The 24665-nt window shown below is 48.7% G+C and overlaps 1 protein-coding gene across 1 annotated transcript in view; it reads right to left on the bottom strand.

Moving 5' to 3' along the window:
• Positions 1–22267, bottom strand: part of HYDIN (HYDIN axonemal central pair apparatus protein) — a 154362-nt gene extending 132095 nt beyond the window's left edge. The window contains exons 1-3 of the mRNA XM_062007844.1: positions 22220–22267; positions 3161–3280; positions 1887–2012 (exon numbers count right to left, since the gene is read on the bottom strand). Of these exons, the coding sequence (XP_061863828.1) occupies positions 1887–2012; positions 3161–3280; positions 22220–22267 (294 nt within the window). The remainder of the gene's footprint in view (positions 1–1886; positions 2013–3160; positions 3281–22219) is intronic.
• Positions 22268–24665: the final 2398 nt, after the last annotated feature.

The raw sequence follows: 24665 nt of genomic DNA, 5'->3' as shown, positions 1-24665 counted from the left end.
CAAGCTGAAGCTAATAAGCTCTTTTGGTAAGTGCTTATCCTGTTTTCCCTCTCCAAAATGCAAGACAGCTCTTACCTCCAGCAGAGCCCTGTGCTGTGTGGTCACACAGCTCCAGAGCACTGACTGAAGGAGCCAAAAGCACTCACGGAGCAAGGGAAACCCAACAATTTACACAAGGCCCCCACAGGAAACCATTCTACTGTGATCTTTACTGAGACAGGGAGACTGAGTCTCACACATCCCAGTATCTCTGTTGATGTAGAGCCTAGAGACCTGAGAAGAGCACCAGAGGAAGTCAGGCCAAAAAGAAAGAAACATAGGAGTTAGGAAAAAGACAATGAGATAAATGCTGGATGGTGATAAGGTTCAGCTCTTTCCTCAGTATGACTGGGCACCTTGATGAAGGCTGGACTTGGGATCTCCTTTTCCCATCAGCTTTAAATGGATTTTTTTTTGTACTCTATTGTTGTTTTATTCAATATCACTGCAGCAGCATGTCTGAAAACACACACAAACAGCATGAGAGTACAGAGCAGAGGCATTACTTGGAGAAAACTCCTCCCTGCTTTGTCTCACCTCTTCCAGATGCAGTGTTTCCACATGGAAGACACAGGCAAGTCTATTACCTCTCCACAGAAGTCGTGGTCATGCTGCAGGCAGCAGCTGCAGCACGCTGCCACTGACTTGTGCACTCACCTGATGTGCTCCCAACCTCCTGTGCTGTCTAGGGCAATCCTTGACCCATTTGTTACAGTTCTCCTGCTGTTAGTTTTCCACTCAACAGCCTACCTCAGTAATCACAGAATCACAGAATGGTGGGGGTTGGAAGGGACCTTTAGAGCTCATCCAGTCCAACCCCCTGTAGAAGTAGGTCCAACCTAGATCAGGTCACACAGGCACGTGTCCAGGTGAGGTTTGAAGCCCTCCAAGGAAGGAGCCTCCACACCCTCCCTGGGCAGCCTGGGCCAGGGCTCCCTCACTGAAACAGTTTTTCCTTGTGTTTCAATGGAACTTGTTGTGTTCCAGCTTCATCCCATCACCCCTTGTCCTGTTGCCAGATACAATAGAAAAAAAGGGATGTCCCAACCTCCTGACACCCACCATTTAGATACTTGTAAATATCAATGAGATCCCCCCTCAATCTCCTCTTTCCCAGACTGAACAGCCCCAGGTCCCACAGCTTTTCCTCATAAGGAAGATGCTCCCGTCCCCTGACCATCTTTCTGGCCCTGCACTGGCCTCTCTCCAGCAGTTCCCTGTCCCTCTGGAGCTGAGGAGCCCAGAACTGGACACAGTACTCCAGATAAATCTACTGGTTTGGGCTGGGTGCTATACTGAGCAGCCCTGTAAGAAAAGAAGCTTAAAACATACAGTTAAGTAAACACTGATCCAGATAAAGCACATCCACCACACTGCATGGGGTGATTCCCCTGCACACCTGGCAGGATCCTGCTGCCTGCAGACCAACTCTGCAAGGCTCCCACATGCTGTTCCAATCCAAAGCATTAATGCAATTGGTTTTGTTAAATCTTGAGTAATTAGCATAGGGCCCTACAGCCTTCATAGGCCAATGCCTCTTGTAGACAGTGTCTACAATAAAACAGCAGCATGGAAGATGGCAAGCTTGTGCCCTCATGTCCTACCCCGGAGCAAAACTCACCAGCTTCAGCAGAGGCTATTTATATTGGCTTAATGCAGATCAGGACTTCTCACCAGGGAAAAGTGTTTACCTTTCCCCCAGCAGAAAGAACTCCACCACCACCAGCAGTTTGAAAGGACAAGACCCAGTCACACAAGCATTCTGCTAAGCTGGAGGCCAGCCTGTCACCAGTATGCACCCTCTTCAAATGTCACAAACAGCAAGGCAAAGGGCAGGAAAAGGCTACCTTGTGATGGGAGGTTTCACTCATGCCTAGAAGCTGGATAATCTGGGGCTGCCTCATCTGCCGAGTGCTGGGCAGCCTCTGCTCTGTGGTAAGAGACATCTCCTTCAGGAAGGCAGAGGGAGTCAGCTGAAATGCAAAACACCAGCAAGAGCTACAGAAATGCCTTTGTTCAGAAAGGCTTTTCTTGTTCAAGTACCACTGATGAATAATTTCTGATCGCAGCCACTAGCATAGTCCTGGAAGTCCCATGAGCTACCTGCTGAAATATTTAACATCAGTAAATTAATGATACAGAGTGGAATACACATTCTGTAACAAAGTGCCTTGTCCCATTAGCTTCTCTTTCATGATGTGATGTGACATGGTTGGGGATTGCTGCTCTTCGGGCATTTGTTTCCTCTTTGGTTTTGCTGGATTGAGTCAGTGACCTTTGAAGAGAGAGGGGAGGAGTTATCACAGATCCCCTAACTCCATCCTTGCACAACACTCACAACCATCAGGCACGTGGAGATGTCACTGCTGGGTGAATCAGAGGGAAGCAGAACAGCAACCTTGTGCCAAGACTGAGGTGGAAAGGGATGGGTCCAAGTTTTTGTCATCTTGCTTTAATTAGCACTTGTTCTCTCTCTGTTCTGGCCTCAGACACCCCTCCAAAGAAGTATACAGAGATATCTCCTTGCCAGAGCCTCAACACCAGGTCATCTCTGGTCAAGTAAGCTCCAGTTAGCAAAAGGAACATTTGTGGATGAGAAGGAGGAATTGCTCTGACCACACTGATGTTTGCAGGGCTGGATCTGTGCTCCACACAGGATGAGATATTACAGAACCTCTTCCATCTGGGACCAGCCATGTCCCTCAAGTCTTCAGGCAGAGTTCTGGCAGCCCACCACATGCCCAGCTGCCAGGAGAGCAGGTATGGCCAGAGCAGCACTGGCAAGGTATGCCTGTGTGACAGAGGATACTACCTCCCACACAAAGAGGATGGAAAGAAGCATATACTTCAGCTATTCCAGTGCAACACCCAGTACATTTATTGAACTTGAGTCCAGTGGCACCTCCGTGCATGACTCTGGATTTTCCCCAAAGCAGCACACAGTCTATCCCCCACTGCACCATGACAGCCACCTCCAACAGCAGCACAGCAGAAAAGAGATGAGGAGGTGGTATTCACCTCCAAAGCACTGCTACACAACAGAAGGGGCAAGCAAGGGAGGGACACAGCAAGAGCTTCCAGCCTCAACACAGCTCCCGCCTGGCCCACAGCAGGTACTTACAGTTACAGGCTCCTTTGCCTCTCTGACTAGCTTTGGATCACAAGGTGCTACCTCTTGGCTCTGGAACACACCAGCCATTTTGAAGGACCTCACAGACTGATGGATCTTTCCAGTGGCCAGCTCTCAGCTCACCTAGAAGAAGCATCAATAGGACTTTGAAAACCCAGAATCCCATCTGTGGCAGACCCAAAGGATATACCTGTATCTCCATGCTGTGGCACTCTTAAGCTGAGACAATAAATGCCCTCCCCCCTCCCTCCTCATTTCAGGACTAAACCATATTTAAGTGGCAGAGAAGTAGAATCCCAGAGCAAACATTCCCTGAGCCTTTTCCTGTGGATGCAGTCCCATGAGCCACAAACATACAGCAGGACTTGCTTGCATGTCTCACTTTCCCTCTCACTTCCATTAACTTTGGGACCCCATTAGCTGGAATTATTATCCAAATCTCTATTAATATCCAAACTGTCCTTTACTACTCTTTGAAAGTTTCTTTGATGAGAACAGAAGGAAGGTGAAGTGTCACTTAGCTGCTTCATTTTGCAAAAGCAGCTGACCTGATGTGACTTTGTGCCTGACCCTTCCAAGTGCTCAGGGTATTATGCACAACCTTAAGCCCAGGCATAGCTGCTGCCCCGAGCACTAACAAAATCAAACCACTTTCCTCTTTGCAAACCAAGTGTCCATCCTTTGTGGAAGGAGCCTGGTGATGCTTCTAACTAATGGAGCACAGAGTTCAAAACTCTGATTAAGAACTATTGTTTCTCAATGCTAATTTGGTCGCTTTAAGTTACAAAAATTATCCAACAAATATGACTCCTTCCAGGCATGAAATTACCACAGTGCCCAAGAGCATTTCTCCATGGAGAATGAGGGCTCTAATTCTCACTTATTAACACCCAAACTCAAGTCTCTCTACAGGCATTATGGAGGCTGTAACAGCAGAAACAAAAGTATGAAACCATTAAAGGAACATGAGCAATTGGCTCAAATCTAAATGCCATGTAAATGAAAGCAGGGCCACTGAAGACTTCACCCTAATGGCAGTTGTTCTTTGGCATCCTTATCCTACAAGGAGCATGGGTTAATGTGTCCCTTGGCCATTCTCAAGCCAGTCACAAGCCCACCAACCACCTCTCTGCATCAACAAAGGGACTATGCAAGAAAAGGCAAGAAGAGAAGCCAACCCCAGAAGGCACATCTCGGGTACCAGGACAAAACCAGAGAGAAATGTGTGCAGCCTTTGCTAAGCACTATTTTGGATTAGAAATCATTTTCCCTCCCCTCCAAGCTAACTGGACTAAGGAGCAGATGGATTTGCCCACTTGTTTATCTGAAATGTATCCTGACAATGAGTAAAATCAGAGATCTCATTCCCTCCTGCTTCTCTCCACTCTGTGTCTTTTTTTGGGGGAACTTGCCGTATACAGAAAGACATCACCTATACAGAGATGACTATTCCTTTCCCCTCTGGTTTTACCCACATCCTGCCAGCAAAAGCAGTAACTTCATTCCTTTACTCCCCAAACAGCTACAGCATGTACATGGTGGTGGTGCTGGGTCCTTTCACAGTGCTAGGAAACGACAAGGTTGCCATTTCCTTTTTGCTCTTGCAGGAAACATGAAAGAGCCCAGCACTGTCCTATGGACACAAGCACATGCTGCAGCAAGAGCTAGGATTTAAAGCTGGAAATAACTATTTTTCAAGAGAGAAATGTAACAGGGATGATACCACATTAATCTGTGTTTCAGTGTTTCCAGATTCGCATTCGCTCTCCTGAATAACTGGATTATTTGTTCCAATTGTAATTTCTCTTCACTTGAAATTAATCCTGTTCATCACACCCACAATGCTTCTTTCCAAAAGGCTTTTAATCTCCCTGCTCGAGCCTTACAGCCTCCTCTATCTTCTAGCCCTGGCGTAAGGCAATTCCACAGCCCCACTTCCCTTGACCCTTCAGGGATCAGCCCCTCAGACTGGGAGCAAAGGGGCAGAAGGCAGCTACATTTCCCTGTAGAGGCAGGACAAAACAGCAGCCCCAACACAGCACACCTCCAGCCCCCTCCTCCTGTCTGGTGGGGGCAGAGCCTTACCATCTCCACCTCAGGCAGCCCTCTACCCACCCCAGAAATTGAGGAAGGACTGCAATTCCTCCTCTGCTCCGGGCTCAGCTCTGACACCTTGACTGATGTTTCAGAGCACAAATGCCCTGAGCAGAGGGAGAGGAATGAGCTGTGCCAGGACAAGATCTAACACCACACAGACAAGCAATGAAGAAAACATGCCCAGGGTTAGGGTAGAAATTTCTGATGTGTCTCAGGAAACCCAGACGCAGCAGAGAAGGGTGGCAAGCTGAAGATCCCTGAGGATATCCAAACTTCAGCCTCCTCCCCAAGGCTCCTCTTACTCCAGGAGCAGCTCAGCTCCACATTTCTACCCTCACAGCAATTTTAGAACCCACTCAACCCCCTTCTGTCTCCTCAGACTTCCTCTATAATCACACATCTAGTGAAAGCCAGCTGACAATCACAGAGCTGCTGCATCCTTGCCCTTGGCCCTCCTGCCCAAGCTGCCTCCTTCATGCCCAGGAGCCAAAAACGAGCTCAAGACAGGAAATTCTTGTTTCTCTAGAAGGCTTCACTTTGTGTAGTGCACAGTCCTGCTTCCTCAGGGGCTAGAGCCAGCTTGGAGGGGCAGAAGCCAGCCACAGGACCATTGCTGTGACTGTGCCCACAGCAGAATGGCATCAACTGTTACAAGGATGGTGCTTTGCAAGAGCCCAGTGGAAGCTGGAATGCAAGTGTGAGGGATAGTGAAACAGCTGTGCAACCCCTCTATGGTTACAGCCTTGCCAGGCAGAGCTGAAGGATTTTACCAGGAGCTCAAGGAAGGAGAGGGTGCAGAGTCTAACATTAGCTACAGGCCACTTATTTCTTTGCTGCTGAGCATCTCCTGCTCTAACCTGCTGCACTGTGCAGGCTGCAGGTGCTGTGCAGAGAAGCTTCTCAAAAAAGCAGCATCTCACCCTGTAAGCTGGGTGGGAGGAAAGCTCTGCTAACCCACTCCAGAGTGGGGTGTTACCTCCTTAACCTCTTCCACACCCAGAGAAGAGATGTGTGTTCCTGCCTGTGTGGCTTTAGGATTGCTTCAGCTGGAGGCTGGAGAGAAGGCTATGCTTCATGCCTTGAACTTTCTCAGTATCATAACTGAGTGACTGGGTCTGTACACTGGTGGTTTGCACTGCCCCTGAAACACCTTTGATAGAGTTACAGCTTTGTAAATGACTGCAGCCCATCTATTTCTTCAACATCAGTACTGGAAAGGATGCCTTCAAATAGCATTTGTTCACCTTCCACAAGCTCCAGATAAATTAATTTAGACACTACAGACAAGCTAATCCTTTTATTGTTTAGGGAGTAAATAAAGCTCACACTGACTTACAAAGCAAAGACTTTATTCCTGTTTTGCTCAGCCAGGGAGGACCCCAACCACACCAACACAAAAGGAAGCAGGCACATCCCTATGTTGCTGCAGCTCTGACAATGCCCTTGGGGGTGTCCTCTGTTACTGCACCTGGCAGATACTCATCTGGTGAGTTTGTTCCAATTAACCAGCACACACCTACACACACACACACACCAGCCAAGGACACCCAGCTTACAAGAGCATCTCATCTGCCAGGGAGCTTCAGTCATTTTTTAGTGCAGCATATGCTATAAACAAAAGCTTCTCACAGGACTCTTCATGCAGGCAAACCAAATCTTCATATCTGCTTGGCTGGGAAGAAAGAATCCTCTGTTTGAAACATTATTGGGAGGTTTACAATCCAACCAGCCAGTCTGTGGAAGCTCACTGCACATCTCCCACATAGTATCCAACCACAGATCAGAGTGGAGACTGGACAGCTCAGGCACAGACACCTCAGACGTGATACTCTCGTGCACTCAAGACAGAAGTGCTCTAAGGAAACTGGATGGTGGGTGACAATTCCCATCTCAGGAGGCAGAACTTGGGGAAAAGATGCCACAGTGACATCCATCAAGTCCCTCCTGCTTGGTCTGAGATGCACATACAGGGCTGCCACCTCGTGGTCCCTCCCATGGCTCCAGCACCTGAGAAGCAATGTTAGAGCCTCACTGGCTCAGCACAGAAGTGACTCCTGCCTGCTGCAGGCAAATAGCACAGCTGGAGCCAGGTTTCACGCTCAGAAGACATACCAGAGACACCTCAATGCTCAGCAAGCAAAACTGCTGGCTGCAAAGTATCTTCATGGTAGAAGCAGCATGAAACCCCACACAACTTGCAAGCACCTCAGCACCCAGTGCTAGTATCTCAGCCTGCTCTCACACTCAAACACCCAGCTCCCATACTCAGCTGTGTTCCTGCTATTCTCTCTATTTTTCCATAGTCCAAACCTTCCAGCCCTCCCAAGTAGACTGAGGAGGCCAAAGCCATTCCCTAGTCCTGCTTGGAAGACCAGACAAGGTCACTTCCACACATCCTAGCACTGCTGTGTGGAGAAAGCAATGCAGGCTGGCAGCTAGGATGCTTAAGAGCTGGGAAAAAAGCCATGGCTGGAGGGCTCTGCTCCCTTGATTAAGGCCTTTCAGCTAATGACTGTTTAACATGCAACACACAAGCAGTCTCTGGAGGAGAAAAAAAAACAAAAGGGAAGGGAAAAATACTCATGATGTGGACTCACAGCTAGAGCAGACTCCTTGCTTCAGGCTAGGCAGAAGAGGGTCTGCACAGGACCACTGTGCTACCAGGTGAGTGTTTTCAGCCATCAGCTACATTAAGTGTAAAGAAAAGCACCTTCACTTCTCTTCAGAGCAACAGTGTCAACCTCTGAACACTACTTAGCTGGTGATATGGGCTCGGGCCACATGGCTGAGGGATCTGGAAGCACAAGACAGGGCTTGATGCTACTCAGTTGTGCCAGGACCTGGAAAATTCAGAAGGCTCAACAGCACAAATACAGGCACAGAGGGGCCCTCCAGGGCCTGTGAGCTTGCTAAAAGCTGTGCTGAGCAAGAAGCTGATGTGAGCACTCTGATATAGCTCTAAAGCATCCAAATCCCTTGGTGCATGTCCATCAGCTTCCCTCTGGAAAATAAAACCGAACAGCTCTCTGATGCTACCAAAGACAGGAAATTAAAAGGAAGCAGCAAACCTCTTAATGTATGTTGAGGAAAAAAAGAAAAGGAAGTTTCATGTAAATGCAAAGTTTCATGCCTATAGAGATCCTGTGGCTGTCACTATGCCATGTGCCAGTGCTCTTATTTCAAGGGACTCCACATCACTTACTATGAAGCAGCAGCACCAATCTCTCAGCTGGTCTGATACCAACTGATTGCTCTCCAAACCAAAAGGCTGGGGATCTATTGGCACATGCTGCACTGCAACACCTTATACCCAAGCTTTTTCTTGTAGGAGCACAGGCTGGTGGCTGAATCTTGCTCCAGTATACACAATAAATCCTGGCTTGTTCCTACTGCAAAGATAAAGCACCTCTCTGGAGTAATTGGTTAACCTGCCTTTCTATTACACTTGGTTGGATGAGTAAGACAGGAGATGTGTCAAAAGTGAGAATCAGGATGCTATTAAACTATTCTGTCCAGTTAAATAATCTTGCCCTGCTCAGGCTTAAGTAGCAAGATGACATTTCTTGCCTAGAAATCACCTGCTTAGCTGTAACTACCATATAAACAGCATCTCAAGGAAACCAGGAAAGAAGCAGCAGAATTTCCACAATCTCTTGCCTCTCCAGCCCACTGTTAAGTGGCTGAGTGCTTTCTAAACCCAGTCTTGCCTCATCTGACACCTTTATCTTCCAGTCCCTCTGTATTTTATCACTGCAGTACTGTCATCCTGCAATTCATCACAAAAGCTCTACCATAGCCAAGATAACTAATCAGAGCCCACTGTTATACCTTCCTGTTATTTCTTTTAATAAACTTCAGCTCTCAGCTGACAGTGAGGTGGACCAAGCTCCCTTCCAAGGGTCTGCTGGAGATTCCACAGCTCCACATGCTATGATTTACAGCCATGGCCCTTGGTTTCAGGACTTAGAGGACTATTTTCCCTTTCCCAAGTGCCTCTTGCAGCATCTGATCTCTGCACCCCTGGCTCTGTGACTTACATCAACTCTCCCTTCTTATTTACTCTTCTGTCATCTGGACCTCATTTCATTTTGGTTCACAATGCACCACAGCTTCCACACAGCTCTGGAGTGCAAAAGCAGAAACCAGAGAACTATTAATGGATCCCAGGGTCAGAGCCAACAGCCATACGTGGGGTCAGAGCTGACTCTGCAGTAGTGAATCCAGAACAGCAGGTCAGGGAAGCAGGATCACTCTTAGCAGCTCTTGTCAAGATCTGATGATTCAAAGTTCATGGAAATTACAGGAGGACCCCCATGGTTATCAGATTTGTTTCCATATGTGATACTTTACTCCTCAGCCAATGCTTGGACACACCACTTGCCTCAGCTGCAGAGGAGAACTAATTGGAAGTGAACAATTCTGTACTTGTTGAGGGCTTAAAGCAAGTGAACCTCTGCTCTGTTACCATTTAACTGCACACCCAGGCTGGAACAAGGGGCACTGACAGCATCTCCAAAAACCACCTTCTCTCCCTTTCTGAGCCATCTTTGAGCTTCTGAAGCATCAATTCACAGTGCACAGCACAGGCTGCGCCACGTTCACATCCTGACCAGCTGCCTTCACCAGCCAGGACCCTGAGAGTTTAGGCATCAACTGAGTTGTCTGTGAACCTCAACCCAGGCCAAACTGTTTTCACCTCAATCTTCAAAACCTTCTCAGTGAAACACTTCTGTATATTCTTGCACAACCCTCACAAAGGGGCTTCAATCTCTGGAAGAATATGAACATTAATTCAAATACAAAGGCACCAAAGTGCAGACAGGTAAACAACCAACAGCAGAACCAGGAACACAATCCCCCAGTCCAACCTTGGCTGGCTGCAGCCTCATGCCTGATTCTCCAATACACACACACTCTCTGTGAGCTGCTAGAATGGTAAATATTCAGCATTTACTGAATTACCACTGCAATACTACAGCACTGGCTGTAACCTCAAGGTGTTACAGAGCAGGCTTTGGCTTCACCAGGTTACTTATCCTTCACTCACAGGGAAAGGCTGTACAACCTGTTATGAGCACTGCACCCCTCCTAGAGTAATCTAGCCCTTGTACTTTCCCTAGATGTATACAGGAATTGTTTCTTCCCAGAAATTCACCTATGCATGTAAAACCAAAGGAGCAACAGTGAAATAGCTTTGCAGTCACTTCTGCCAAGCCATCTGTGCATTTTTCATCATAAACCTTCAGAGTCTCTTATAGACACAGCAAGAATGATCTCAGCCCTTGTTTACACACTGTGCAACACAAAGATTTAAGGGGGAAACATCCAAAAGCCCACATGCAAGTCAAGAAAACCAGCAGCAAGGCAGGCAGCTCCCATTGAACCCACAGCCCGGGTCGGAGGAAGAAATTTACGAAGTTCCCTCCTCTTTTAGGGAGCAAAGCTTGCTCCCTGCCCAGCTGCAGTGGAGGGCTGAGGGGACAGAATCTTAAGGGCTGGAAGGGACCTCCAAAGCTCACCCAGTGCAACCCCCCTGCCAGAGCAGCACCACCTACAGCAGGGCACACAGGAACTCATCCAGCTGGGTTGGAATGTCTCCAGAGAAGGAGACTCCACAGCCCATCTGGGCAGCCCCTGCCAGTGCTCCCTCACCTCAGCAGGGAACAAGTTCTGCCTTGTGTTGCTTTGGAATCTCTTCTGTTCCAGCTTGTCCCCATTGCCCCTTGTGCTGTCATTGGCCATCCCTGAGCACAGCCTGACTCCAGCCTCCTGACACCCACCCTTGATGGGTTTGTAACATCAATGAGCTCACCCCTCAGTCTCCTCCAAGCTCCAGAGCCCCAGCTGCCTCAGCCTTTCATCACAAGGCAGATGCTCCACTCCATCACCTTGGTGGCCCCGTGCTGAACTCTCCAGCAGCTCCCTGTCCTTCTGGAACTGAGGGGCCCAACAAAGGCTCCAACTCCCCGTCCCCAACACTAACAACGTGCTGCAGCCTCCAGCCGCCTCCCACCCTTCACAAAAGCCCCAGCTTCACCCCACGGGCAGCCTCACCCCTAAAATCCTCTCCAAAGCAGTGACTGCAAGGGCAGGGGAATGGAACCCAGGGGAGGGTGAGCAGAGCCTGCTGCCAGGACACAGTGGTCAGGCCTGCGCCCGCCCACCCCGCACCCCCAGCCCCTCTGTGCCCGCTCTCGCACCAGGGACATCCCCACACCACAGAGTATGGCCCGGGGTGTCACCCCCACTCCCAGCCCTCCCTCCTCAGGCTGAGCAGCCGGGACGCACCTGAAGCCACCCCCCGTATTTCAGCCACCGTCACCTCAGCACCCGGGGCCCACCAGCCTCCCCTCCCTCCGCGGGGACACACTCACACGCGGGGTCCCCGCAGCCCCAAGGCAAAGGCCTCCAGCTCCGGGCCGGCCCCGCCGTCGCCACGGCAACCGCCGGGACGCCCGGAGCAGAGGCGGCGGTTCCGTGGGGGCGGCCCCGCGGAGGAGCGGAGCCCGGCCCAGGCTCAGCCGGCTCCGGGGAGCGGAGGCCCCGCCGCGCCCCCTCGGGCTGTGCCCCGGCCCGGGGAAGGCAGACAGAGCCCTCAGCAAGCGTGCGGGGAAACTGCCTCCGAAACACCCGCACAGCTCCAGCTCAGCCGCGTCCCTGCGTGTGTCAGCTGAAACCGAACCGCCGGGAGAGAAACTGATGGCAGAACCCAAAGCTTTGCTCTCACCGGCAAGGAATCACAGGATCTCAAGGGCTGGAAGGGACCCCCAAAGCTCATCCAGTGCAACCCCCCTGCCGGAGCAGCACCACCTAGAGCAGGGCACCCAGGAAGCCTGCTAGCATGCAGGACTGGCCATGAGAGGCACACACCACCTTGAAACACCTTATATATCCACATATCTGGAAAACATTGCCACAGCCAACCCAGAGGTGCCAGCACCACCCTCAAAGTGTTCCATCTGCCTTTCTCTCCTGCTCATTTTGTGATAACTGGGACTCCAGTTTAACCAGCTTACCTGCGCTGCTGGTATCTCGCACCTCTCAGCATGCCCATGGCTGACACTGGCACACAAACCAGCACAACCACCTTGCCCCTCAGGGAAGCACTGTAATAAATAACCCCAATCAGCCTGATAGAGCCCACTCTAAACTCTTTAATGACCTCAGGCTCCCTCTGACTCTCCAAAGGGCTCCAGATGGGCCCTCTCATTGGCCACACCTGTGGTCCATTAAAAGAAATGCATTTCACCTGAGCACCTCTGCCCATTGCTCTTGTGCAGGGCTTGACATAGGGCTCAAGGGAGGTCAGGGCTTGCTGAGCTCTGCTTAAATCCCTCGTGTTCATTTCAAGGCCAGATATGCTTCTGCAACTACGAAAATTGGACTGGTTGTTTGGCTGACAAGACCACGGTGGGAAAAATGAAGCTGCATCTGGAAATTAATTCCTGCTTCATAGTGATGATCAGTATTTCATTAAGAATCTACACGGGGCACCTCACACTCAGCCTTGGCAAATGCCATGTGACAGCAAAGTGTGAAACCATTATATAAATAACACATCACCTATTCATCTTCCCCACATTTCTTCTCAAACAAAAAGGCTCCTGCCTAAAGTAGCTAGACCTGAGAAGATCCAGAGCCACCAATGCACTTCACCTGGGAGCACGTGCATTGTGTTCCTGGGGCACAGCAAGCCTCAGGCAAGGCTCTCCCTGTGCATAAGTACATGGTGAAATGCCTGTTTCTCAGTGCAGAGTCCCTTCCAAGGACTGAGCATTAAAATACAAATGCATGCAGTAACTCACCCTGGTATACAGCACATCACCCTCTGCTGCCTTCAGCATGAGCACAACCTGGTCTCATCCTCCTTCCACTTTACTTGGAACTCAGTTACACCTAGGAGCTCACTCATTTTTCTCGTGATGTTCCTTACATTGCTAAAAATGAGCAAGTCATTAACTGACAGGAGGGAAAACCAGGGCTCTGAGCTCAGTTAAGCAGGGAAAGGCACAACCCTGTCAGCTCTTCCCAGCCACTGCTTCCCTTCATTAACCTCAGATCAACAGAGGTCAGCTTACTCACCCCCATTTTACCAGCTGGACACTGTGGTATGATTATTGCACTCTGTTTTCTCCTATCAATTAAGACCCATCAGTTGTTGCTCAGTTTAGGTAAGGTAGGTTTTTTTTCCTTAGACAGTAAGTCAGAGTTTACAGCACAGGAGAAGTCTGGGACAGGGGAGCTCAAACTTACTGGACTAGGAGAAACACATGCTGAATTTTTTTCATGCACATGCCTCAATTCCAAAGCCTTTTTCTCCTTGGCTCCTCTTCCCACATCTCAACTCCCATAAACAACTCCCTTAGTTCAACCCCTGACAAATCTCCACCAGCTATTGCCAGCCCACGGGCTGGACATATCCAAGGCTCATCAACAGGAGGGAAACTACACCAGACCAGCACACACAGCAACATGGTTTATGGATGTGGAAATTCCAAATGACAACACTGAAGAGGTCACCACTTGGTGAGAGCACATCAAGGCAGTCTGCAGGAGCTGATTTCAGCCACCCATACCAGAGAAGCACAGCACTCAGAAGGCACCAGCTCTATCCCTGCTTCAGCCAGGCTCTTCAGCCTGCCTGAAGTGCCTATCACCAGAGGGAGAGCCTGGGTAATCCTTGAAAAACCTGCTCCCAGCCCAGAAGGAGGCAAACACCCATTGCCATGGCCTTAAACACCCAGACAAAATCCTCACAGGCGGCAGGGAGTAGCTGATGCACCCCTGTCAGAGGGACACAGCAGACACCCTGGTTGATCAAGCAGAAGGGGACTAGTGTGCTCTGCAAAAAGCAGCTTCACATTACTCTCTCAGCTTTTGCACAAAGGGCCCTTGGGGAAGTTCTGGCATTTTGCAAAACATGTGTTCTGCCAAAGCTGCTTAATTTCTGATGGCAGGGAAGGTAAGCACTGCAGATGATTGATTTCTCTGGCTAAGGGTGACTTTAAGGGGTGGGAATACACTGCATTCCCAGAGAGCACAAGGGGGAGATGTCACTGCTACTGGGGTATGCTACCTGCTAGACTGCTGGCAACTGAGCAAGGGGAGGCCACAGTGAGCTCATCCTGTAGCTTCTTTACCATAACCATGACTCTTGATGGCTACAGGCACCAGGCAGCCCTGCCAAGCTGCCAGGTTTGAACAGCAATGGACCTGAAATTAAGACCAATAGGAGTGTACATACTTCATAAGCCTACACACACAATTGAGGACACCCTGGAAGATGCAGAAGACTACAGTCAACCCTTTCTGACCCCATCCTGGGCTTCACCAGGCTTGGAGAGGAAAAGTCATAAGACAGACCATTCCTCTCAGAGCTCGTTCCCCAGGCACACAAGTATACCTCAGACAGGGAAGAGGAAGGAAGTCTCTTCCAAGCTTCTTTCTCAGGACAGTGCTGATGAGTTCAAAGGCATCCACAAAATGAAGCATCAGCCATCTCCTTCCCAGGGGAGAACCACACCTTCAAAAAGAAAGCCCAGAAGCTAAAACTCATGCTATCATAGATGCTCAGGACCATGAAGTCAGAGGTGATATGAGGTTCATATCTCTGCCCTCTTCCCATTCCTGGGGTTGGGCATACCCATCCTTGCTCCCACAGGGACCAGAAGCCCCTGTTCCTTTGCCAACACCCTCTCTGCCCCATGAGCTCACCTGTTTTCCTTCATAATATTGAACATCACCAGCTTGGAGTCCTCATTCCCCATTTGCACTTGGCTCTGTTGGCTGCTGCATTTCTGACTCAGGGGACACACTTCAAGCAGCACACACTGCAGCTGGTGCCAAGGAAGCAGAGAGGGGCTCCCACGTGCACACTGCACAGAAGCCAGCCAGCCACCTCAGCTTCAGACAAGCCACCATTCTCCATCCTAGCAGGGTCTGACAAACCAGGCTGTTGGCCCTGGTCTCTCCAGAGACAGGTAACTTGGTCCATGCAGAGAGCTGCATGACAGGGCTGGAAATCCTCCCAACCCCCATCCTCTGGGAAATAGCTTTTATCCTCCTGCAGAAACAAGCCATCATCCAGCCAAGGGCAACAGGCAGGCATGTTGCATTATTAACCTCTCCTTTGCTACAGGGCTAGAAGGACACAGAGCACTATCAGCCAGTGTCCCCCAAAAACCCTGCTGCAGGCTCTGACACCTGACAGCACAGGCAACTGCCCTGGCCTCTCAAATCAGAACTCTTGGGGGGTGGGGGGTTGAAATAGGCACACCAGAAACTTTCCTGTCATCGTTGATGCCCTCACTAAATCAAACTCTGAGTAACTGGACTCTTTTGGTGTCTTGCAGAAGACACAGCTGCAAAGGCAAAGACAAGGGCTGCAATGAAGACTGTTCAGGGAGAGGAGGGAAGTGCTGGCTTACAGATGGGAGCATTCACTACCCCCATTTTAACCCACAAAGGAAGAACTCCAGCACACACTTAAGGACTGCAACACAAATCATTTTAGATGTTATCAAACATTTCCTACCAAACAACTGCAGTGAGATTACTTACCCAAGTGCAACTTCAAGTCCCAAATAGGCAGCCCATAATCCTCTTCAATCCAAGCAGGGTTCATATTTGTTTTCTTCTGATAAAGATGGAAAATAAAGTTGGCTGCTTTCAGCCACATTTCCCCTGCCTTCCTCTGAGAAATGCAATCCCACATTGCAGGAGAGAACATTGATTTCTTTTCATTACCACAGCCCTCAATGCACAGCCCTGGATTTGCTTTCTTCCTTTTTATTCCCATGTTCACAATCAATTTTGTTTCCTTACTTTTTTTTTTTGCCTTATTTTACATCTCGCTTCCAAACCCTGAACTGCTTCTCTACTCTCTTTTCTAAATCAAGGCAATATTTCAAATGCCAACATTTAGGAGACCCTGACATTAGCCATGAAAGTTGAAAAGAGTAAATTGTTTTTTCCCCTCACTGCTTTTTCAAAACAAAGCAAAGTCCTTGGCCCCAACAAGTGCAATGCCTCTTGGGTTTTCTTTTTCCTTAATACTATGAAACCATTTAATCCAACCAGCTGTCTCTGTGTAAATGCAGAAGAAAATTTACAACCTTTAAGAAGTTAATCACAGTTCAAGGGGAATCTCTGACATGGAAGGTGAGAAAGGCAGTAACTGAGGCTGGGATTGCCAGGACACACTGCCACAGGAAGGAAGACAGGTAGGCTTTGGGTGGAGGTTCAGACCTGACTCAGCAAGATACTGCTATAGCATCTCAGCCTAAGAAAGAAAGTGGACAGATGTCAAGGCCACTGATCACCCACACACTTACAGGATTGTTCAGTAGTTATTCCTGGGACTGGCACTACCTTAATCCCAACTGCCTTGGCCTCATGTTTCCCCTGGCAACTACAAACCATCTAAGGCTCCATGATCCTGAGGACAGAAACATGCTGCAGTACCACCACGCTGCAGGAACAGAGCTTCACAGACAGAGATCAAGCAAGAGTCCGACTTCTTCACATCCAGCTCTTCTCAGCTAGCAGGGTCCTGCCACAGCATTCTCCATCCCAGCCAGTGCCATTGGGCACCACAGGCTGGGGAGCACCAGGCCCAAGGTACAGAACCTCCTCTGAGCCTGAGCACATGGCAGCTCTCTGCTACCTGGCATCACACACATTTAAAACCAGGGACATACCTGAGCACCCACAGCCCAGCAAGTTCCTCCTACGGTCAGCTCCAAGGACTTCACTAAATGCCACAAGCATTCTTTCCCTCCAACTTCTCCAGACTAACAAAAAACCCCCCCTCATGTGCTTAACCTGGTCCACAACAGCTTTGTTGACATTTACAGCCTCTGGAATCCCTTGTCAGCTCCATTTGCAGGAGGACTCATCTCCTTGGCTCCTGGCTTCACAGCAAGTCAGTCACCCACAGCCCCAGCAGGCCTTAGTGCCACCCCTGCAGGGCACTTGCAAAGACCAACATCTGGTTCTGTGATTTGAAGAAAGGGAGAGGAAGATCAGAAAATGCTCAGTTACAAGTGGAACACAAGGAGGGATAACCCCAGCCCACAACATGTGTTTCAACGTGAGCCCACATGAGCACCCAGCACAACCACAGCAGCTACAAAGCACCACAGGCTGTGTGGGAGCAGCAGCTTGTTTTGTCTCCTGTGAAGCACTGAAGGGACAAGCCAAGGAAAGAAAAAATCCACACTGACTGTGGCTTGACCTGCTCCAGGCAGTTGCCTTCATGGGCCTGACACAACCATGCAACAGCCACCACTGCTGAGTTTGAACTCGAGCAAAACCCCAGAGCGGTCGCTGGTTTGCTGAAGAAAAGCTGGATTGCCTTTTGTTTAGTCAAATATTTGACTGTATTTGTATCCAAAGAGTCTTTTGCCAAAAAAAGACTGGGAGTTTAGTTAAAGAACAGCCAAGTAGAGGCCATCCCAGGCTGGAACCTGAGACAAGGCTTCCTGATTTTTAAACAGGGTACCTATTGTATCCCTTAAAAGAGCCTCTGCTGTCTGCCACAGAGCTTCTGTCAGACTCTGGCTTCTATGCAAAGTCTCCAGTGCTGACTCCCAGCACACCACATTTTGGCAATGGGAGCAAAGGGACAGATTTCACTTTTCCACAGAGATTGTCCAAGCTGAATTGTTGAACAATTCCTCAGGTTCTTCCCTTGAACATCTTTCCATCCTTAACATGTCCCAAGAACTATTATGAATCAAAAAGCCAGCGACAAAACCAGCCCCAAACATCTCCTTGATTCTCCTTGAGATAAACCTTCCCACTCATAACCTTCCCACCAGCTTTGTCACGAACATTTAGCCTCAAAAGAAGAGAGGGAAACCCTCCAAAGCACTCATCAGGAGTGGAGACACTCATGAAATTAGAGTGGTTAATCAGAAAAGTTGGTAAGTCTGTGTAGGGAGCACCAAAGGCCTGAGAGAATGGACCTATTGGGTCACTGATAGCATTTAAAACAGCTGGGTTTTAGCAGACAACCACATCAAAAGGAAAACCCAAAAATACCCCAAAATTAAGATAACAGTTGAAGGACAGGCACCCTAGTGTGTCCAAGAACAGCCAGGTTTGCCTCTCTCACCACTGTCATGAGCATCTTAGTTCCAAGGCTCAGAACTGCCAAACAAACCCACCTGTTGTGGAGCTGCCAGCTTCACTGCACAGCTTCTGCTTCCCCTTATCTGGTCTGTTACAGGAGCAGCTCAGGAGGGTGCAGGTTTGATTCGAGCAGCCTCTCTCTGCCAGGGATGAAAGCAAGGACCTGAGCACCCCATTTGTGACTTCCTCTCACATTGAAAAGTCTTCCTAGTGCACTCTGGCACCTGATCTCATTAAAAGGAAAGAGAGGAAACAGATGGAAACATAAAAAGAATCTGCCAGCTGCCAACCACTGACCCCATTCTGACTCCATCCCTCTCCCTGCTGCGGCTGCTCTGGAAGGGAGTTGTGCCCAGCACAACCAGCTGCTCTGGGAAGGACAAGAAGGCCAGCAGGAGACAAGGAGGATTTCAGGTGGGCAATAAACAGTGAGAACAGATGAAATCTCGGTAAACAAGAGCTTCTTTTGTCAGGAGGAAAATAATCTGCAATCAGGAAAGACAATATAAGAAGACTGTGTCATGCCTGGGAACCCTCATGACCCTGTAAACAGCGAGGAGCAGTGTGCTGACCGAAACAGCTACAGCATCTGAAGACTTTCCAGCATGCCTCTGCCTCCAGGCACAGCAAACCCAGGGGCAAAGCCCCAGTACATGAGCTGCCATCCCCCGCAGGGCTTGCAATAATCTCACATTCCTATCTCACAGACATTCAGCATTCAAGCATTCTAGAAAGCCTCAGACCCAGGTGGTGTGCTGTAACCAGGAGCATAAGAGAAGGTACAAAGAGTCACCACCCTTCCTTTCTGTTTGCTTCATCCCTGCCCCCAGATCATTCCCCCTTGGGCTCCAGGACAGACAGCCCTGCAACTTTCCTTTACAAAGCAGCAGGAGGACACCCAGGGCAAGTAGGCCACAGAGAGGAAACCTTCCCCACTTCCTTAACCAACACAAAACCTTTCCTACAGAGAGAGAAAACCCACAACTCTACCCCCATATGCCAGAGGCAACACGTATGATGGATGATGTTGAAGGTCACAAAGCTGCACTCATCTAGTTCCAGCTCTGCCAGGGATCAGGCAAGGTCTCCCAGGGACTGAACTTTCCTAGCTTAAAGTCCAGCAAATCTGATCTGGGAAAAGGCAAAGTCACAAGGACCAGCAAACAATTGACATTCACCACAGTGCTGTGAATGCTATAGAGAGGTTTATTTATCCCCTCTCTCTGCAATTGCACTCCCTACAACGTCTGGGCAGCCCAGTGTTTTTAGCAACACAGAGGAAGTTCTCTCAATAAAATAAAATACTTTTACCAGATTAACTTGATGGGAACAAGAAGTATTAGGGGCAAGTGTTATCCATATTGGTAGAGCATGCTGGCTACATCAATGTACCTGCAGCAGTCCTGAGAAGCAGGGAAAAGGCATCTCAAAAGTAAAGTATATATTGTTTTATGCATCAGCTTTTCTCCAGCAGCTGCTTACAAGCAGGATCTCGTCCCACAGAAGACACCAAGGATCAGATTCCACATCTGCTGTCAGCTTAGATGCACATCTGCAGTCAGGTCACAGCTGCCTACCTCCCACCTTTGGCACTCAAGTAAAACCCTTGAACAGGGCAATGGAAGAGCATTGAGCACCCTTTGTTCCTCAGCATGCTTTATCTCTAAAGAAGAACAGAGCAACTAAAATTATGCCCAGGCACCAGGAGCTTCTGGAGATGCCCATCAGCTGAACTTCTGAGAAATGAGTACCTACAGTTCTCTGGACACAGCCTGGCTGATGCTCTGACCTTTTTAATTAGAAACTGGATGCTAATTTCTCAGACAGGTTCCCAGTAACTTGCTGAACTGAACACAAAGATGGCTTTGGTTTAATTTTCCTATGACTGCAACACAGAAGTTTCCAACCCTGCCTGGAAACTATTCTTTTTTTCCCTGGCTGGTCTCACCAGCACTGAGAGCTTTTACAAATGCTGTCTCATTAAAGAGACATCTGGGATTAACCAAGCCAGCTACATCAAGCCTTCACAAGGAATAGCTGGGCTGCAAGGGAAACTGATGGATCTCCTTACGGAGCAGATCTGGGTGATTAGCCCTGCAATGAGACTGGTCAGGAAGCCAGCTTGTGACTAACACTTCTCCATGAGCAAAAGCAGTGACAACTTTGCAGGCCAACTCTCGAAGGCTCCAGCTGCCAACAGAACATTACTCCCTCCTTCACTGATTTGCAAGCCCTCCCCTTCCCAGGCAGAGGCAGCAGATTAGATAGCAAACCTCCCTTCAGACAGAATATCTAAGTCTGTAACAGCAGCATCGGTCCTTGGGCTTAGCCTCGCTCCCTTCCACAGCTCAAAGCTTTTCTGCCTTGTTGGACATGGTCTCTCCCTGTCCTGAATGAGAGGACCCTGGGGAGGTCAGACCAGCCCCTCCATATTTTCAAGTTTGCTGGGCTGCATCTCTGTGCAATCCACAGTCCCTGCACATAAGGGCTGCCCTTCTAGTCACAGCAGCAAAGTGAGCTGAAAAGCAGTTGGGAAGGAGCATTCACTTGGGAGAGCAGCGTTTCTCCTTCCCAGTGAGCAGCATTTGCAGAGCAGCAGACGAACTGTCTGACATTTGCTGAGAGCTCTGAAGGCACATAACCCTCTAGAAATGCCCATCATTAGCCCTGCTATTCTTGGCCTACAAAGCTTGTTTGTTTCCCACAAAAGCTATGAGAGCACAACTCTTGCACATATCCTGTCTCCCTGGGAACTAATCCTATTCTCATCCTCCTTAACTGACCATTTGAGGCAACAGCAACATTTCAAGGCCTAGAAACACCTGGCATGAAGTGAATACAAAGGTCAGATATCAAAGTGCAACCTCTTCTGCGGATTTATGCCCAACAAGTAACCTTCTCTCATTATGGCCATGGTTGAGGTAAGCCTCAGACACCTGCTCTTGAAGGGAGAAGCAATACAAGGAACTCCCCAGCACATCTCTCCCAAAAGCCCGCTCAGTCCCTTGGCAGGGCTGAGGCTGCTGCTCAAAACAGGCTCCCTGCCTTCCCAAATTCCTCCCTCAACACTTGCCCCAAGTCTGTGTACAGGTCCATCTGGCAACTTGACAGTAACAGCAGTTGTCTTTCCAGTAAAATAAATTCATGTAAAAAAGGCAGACAGCATCTGCTCCCTAACAGAGCTTCCAGCAGATGAGAACTGCTACATTTTGTAATGCTCTTCTCCTCTTCCTTTCTCTCCTCATAAAGCAGACTGCACAAGTCATCAGCAGCATCAGGCAGAGAACCATCGAACAATTTAGGTGGAACATACTTTAGATTTATCTGGTCCAACCCCTTCACACAAAACAGGCAATTTCCAAGTTAAAACAGACTGTGCAGAGATGCATCCAGCACTGTTAAATATCTCCCAGGATGGAGACTCACCATCTCTGGGTCACAGAAGCCTTTACACACACATTTGTCCTCAACCACAGCACAGACTCCAAGAAACACTGTGCTGTGATCCACAGCCCTTGTTCTGAAAGTTAACTTCAGCACACACCTTCAAAGTCCTTGGCCCCTTGAAAAGAAGAAAACATCTCCTGGTTTTGATGTCTCTTTTTTTTAAGCAGGCATTCATTGAACTACTGCCTGAGATCAAAATGCCAGCAGCTTCATAGCAAAGAGGAAAACCAGCATGTAGCAGAAAGACATTCAGGTTATCTGCCTGCTGTATACAAGTGGCAGAAGATGTGCAACAGACCAGTAATTGCATGGAAATAAAAGCAACCACTTTTAGCAGCCTTTATCTTTGATCCTGCAAATGTCATAAGATACCTTCTTCATGGTCTCTTGCAATCCAGAAGCACCAAGGCGGCCAGTCATCGAGGCCACGGCATATTCCTGTACATGGAGTGCTGCCAGAAGTGGTGGGCAGAGAAGCTCCTGGTTACAGACCCAAAAGGGAAGAACCACCAAGGCTTGCAAAACTCAGGACATCTATTCAGTAAAAGAAAAATAAGTGCCACCTGCTTTAAGGAAGTGCTAGGTGTTTAACTAGCAGCAGGAGACAATAGAATTGGCTGGGTTATCCAACACACTCTCATGACAGGCCTTTGCACCCTGCTCTGAAAAAGATGGTTGCAACCAGCATGTGATTTAAGGACAGTTTTGCCACCATCCAGACTGGCAGCATTGTGCTCCATGGAGTGGGGAGGCAGATGATGATGTATCATCCATGGCTAATACTGCAGATGAAGGGTGAGCATCTACACCACACCCCTAAAGCAACACTTTGTGACACAGCTCTTAACTCATCCTGCTTAACCTGCTGCAAGGTGAAAAGCTGCCCCTTGTCTTTAAGTTAACCTACTTGGAACAATCTGCTCCAAGTACTTTAATGTGTGAATGTCTGCCCTGGGACCTTTTCAGAGAGAAGTACATGAACACAGGCTTCCAGACTCGTGTCACTGAGAAGAGGATCATCAGCGATTCTTGCTGGACTGGTTCTTGTAACCAAGTCTGAAGAGTCTGATGGGTTTTTTGGTATGTTGTGCTACATCTTTGTGCTTATTTTCTTTCCTGGAAAAACTAAAGATGGTGCTTGGAGCAGTAACACAGAAAGGGCACATCCCAGTCTGTCATGGTTACCTATGTTACAGCAATGGTAAGGTCTGGTCTCCCACTCAGAGCCCCCTGCAGCAGTAAGAGGGGGTTAATTGGGAAGCACTGACCTCAGTTCCACTTCCTGGTCTAGCAGCTGATCACACACATGGCAAGTCAGAGATATAAGCAACTGTCTGTCTGTAGGTCTATAAACCACTTTTTTTAAGCCAGAATTTAGTAAAGAGAGGCTACAATCCCAAACAACCTGAAATAGGGAATATGTAGGAAACGGGCTGATGAAAAGGCAAGAAAAAGGGTTCCCAAAGCATCCCAGCCCCACAGGGAGGAAAGGTCAGAAAGCAGGTAACATTCCTAAAAGTTGGGCCAGCTGTAAGTAAACCCAGCTCTTAGGCTTAGAAAAGCAGAGCTGTAACACACATCAAGTGCCAAGAGCTGCCAAACACTCCCTAAACCAGCAGGGTTGTTTGGGGTTTGTTTCCACTGGATGAATAATCTTTTCTACCAGGACACAATCAAGAGACTAACTCTGATTTGTCTGGGACAGCCTTTCCTCTGATTAGGAACCTGGAAGACTCAGCTCAGACACAAGTTTCTTGCTTGCAGGAAGATTGCTTGTAACAGCCCAGCAGACTAATTACAAGAAGTATTTGCTGCAAGAGAAAAAAAACCCAACAAGACAAAACCCAGGCTGCTGTTTGCCTGCTCACACAGCTGCAGAGCATTTTAGTTGAGGGAACAGAGCAAAGGACTGTTCTTTCACTGACCCCTTGCAATTAAAACTATGCAAATGCTTTCCATCACTTATTTCCATGCAAATTTACACAACTGAAGGTGTTCATTGCTTTCTGAAATGAGGGCAAAATAATGGGGACTGGTCACCTCCACACATCTGCACTTAGGAGCTGCCCATGTGACTCACAAGCACTGCAATACCATAGTGCAAAAACAGAACTCTATCCTAGCACCTGACAACCAAGCCAGCTCATGAAACAGCAGGGCCAAAACCTGAAACAAAGATCTGCCCAGGACACGGGGAAGAACAGGGAGGAAGATGTAATGCTGGAGGCTGTGGGTTCCTGATGCTCATAGCAGCACGGATGCCATCTGGGCAAGCTCTATGTGTTGCATTCCCATTGAGTAACTAGTGGGAGGTTTAGCTTCCTGCATTTTTAAGTTAGCCCTGTACAGGGGTATATCTCCTACAGATCTGCAGTGGAGGATCTCAGTTCACTTAGCCTTGGCAAAACAAAGCCAAAAAGCAGATCGGAGTTGAAAGACAGGACCACTGTGAAAGCCACTGTCTGAAGTCCCCGAGAGGGAAGCAGAAGCCTCCAGTCTCCATCCAAGGGGCTACCCTGAAAGTGCCTCTGACCTTCAGGTCAGTAAAGCAGTAACTTGCAGACCAACCACATCTTTGAGGAAGTCTAAAGCCTCCACTGTGCACAGCAGACAAGCCTCAGGTGTCTTGAGCTGGCTGAATTATTCACAGCCAGGGAATTAGCTAAATGCAGTTTAACTCAGTTGCCAGCTTAATCTAGAGCACTTTTTAATCCCCATACATTGATACAAGTTGCCAGAGGTATTTTAACCCTTGAGACCCCAAGATGCTAAACACTTAAGAAAGCATTGGTTAAGAAGGCAATTTCAAGTATTCAAA

Source organism: Colius striatus, chromosome 14 (genome assembly GCF_028858725.1).
Source record: "Colius striatus isolate bColStr4 chromosome 14, bColStr4.1.hap1, whole genome shotgun sequence".
Taxonomy (NCBI): Eukaryota; Metazoa; Chordata; class Aves; order Coliiformes; family Coliidae; genus Colius; species Colius striatus.
This window is presented reverse-complemented; position numbering and strand designations above follow the sequence as displayed.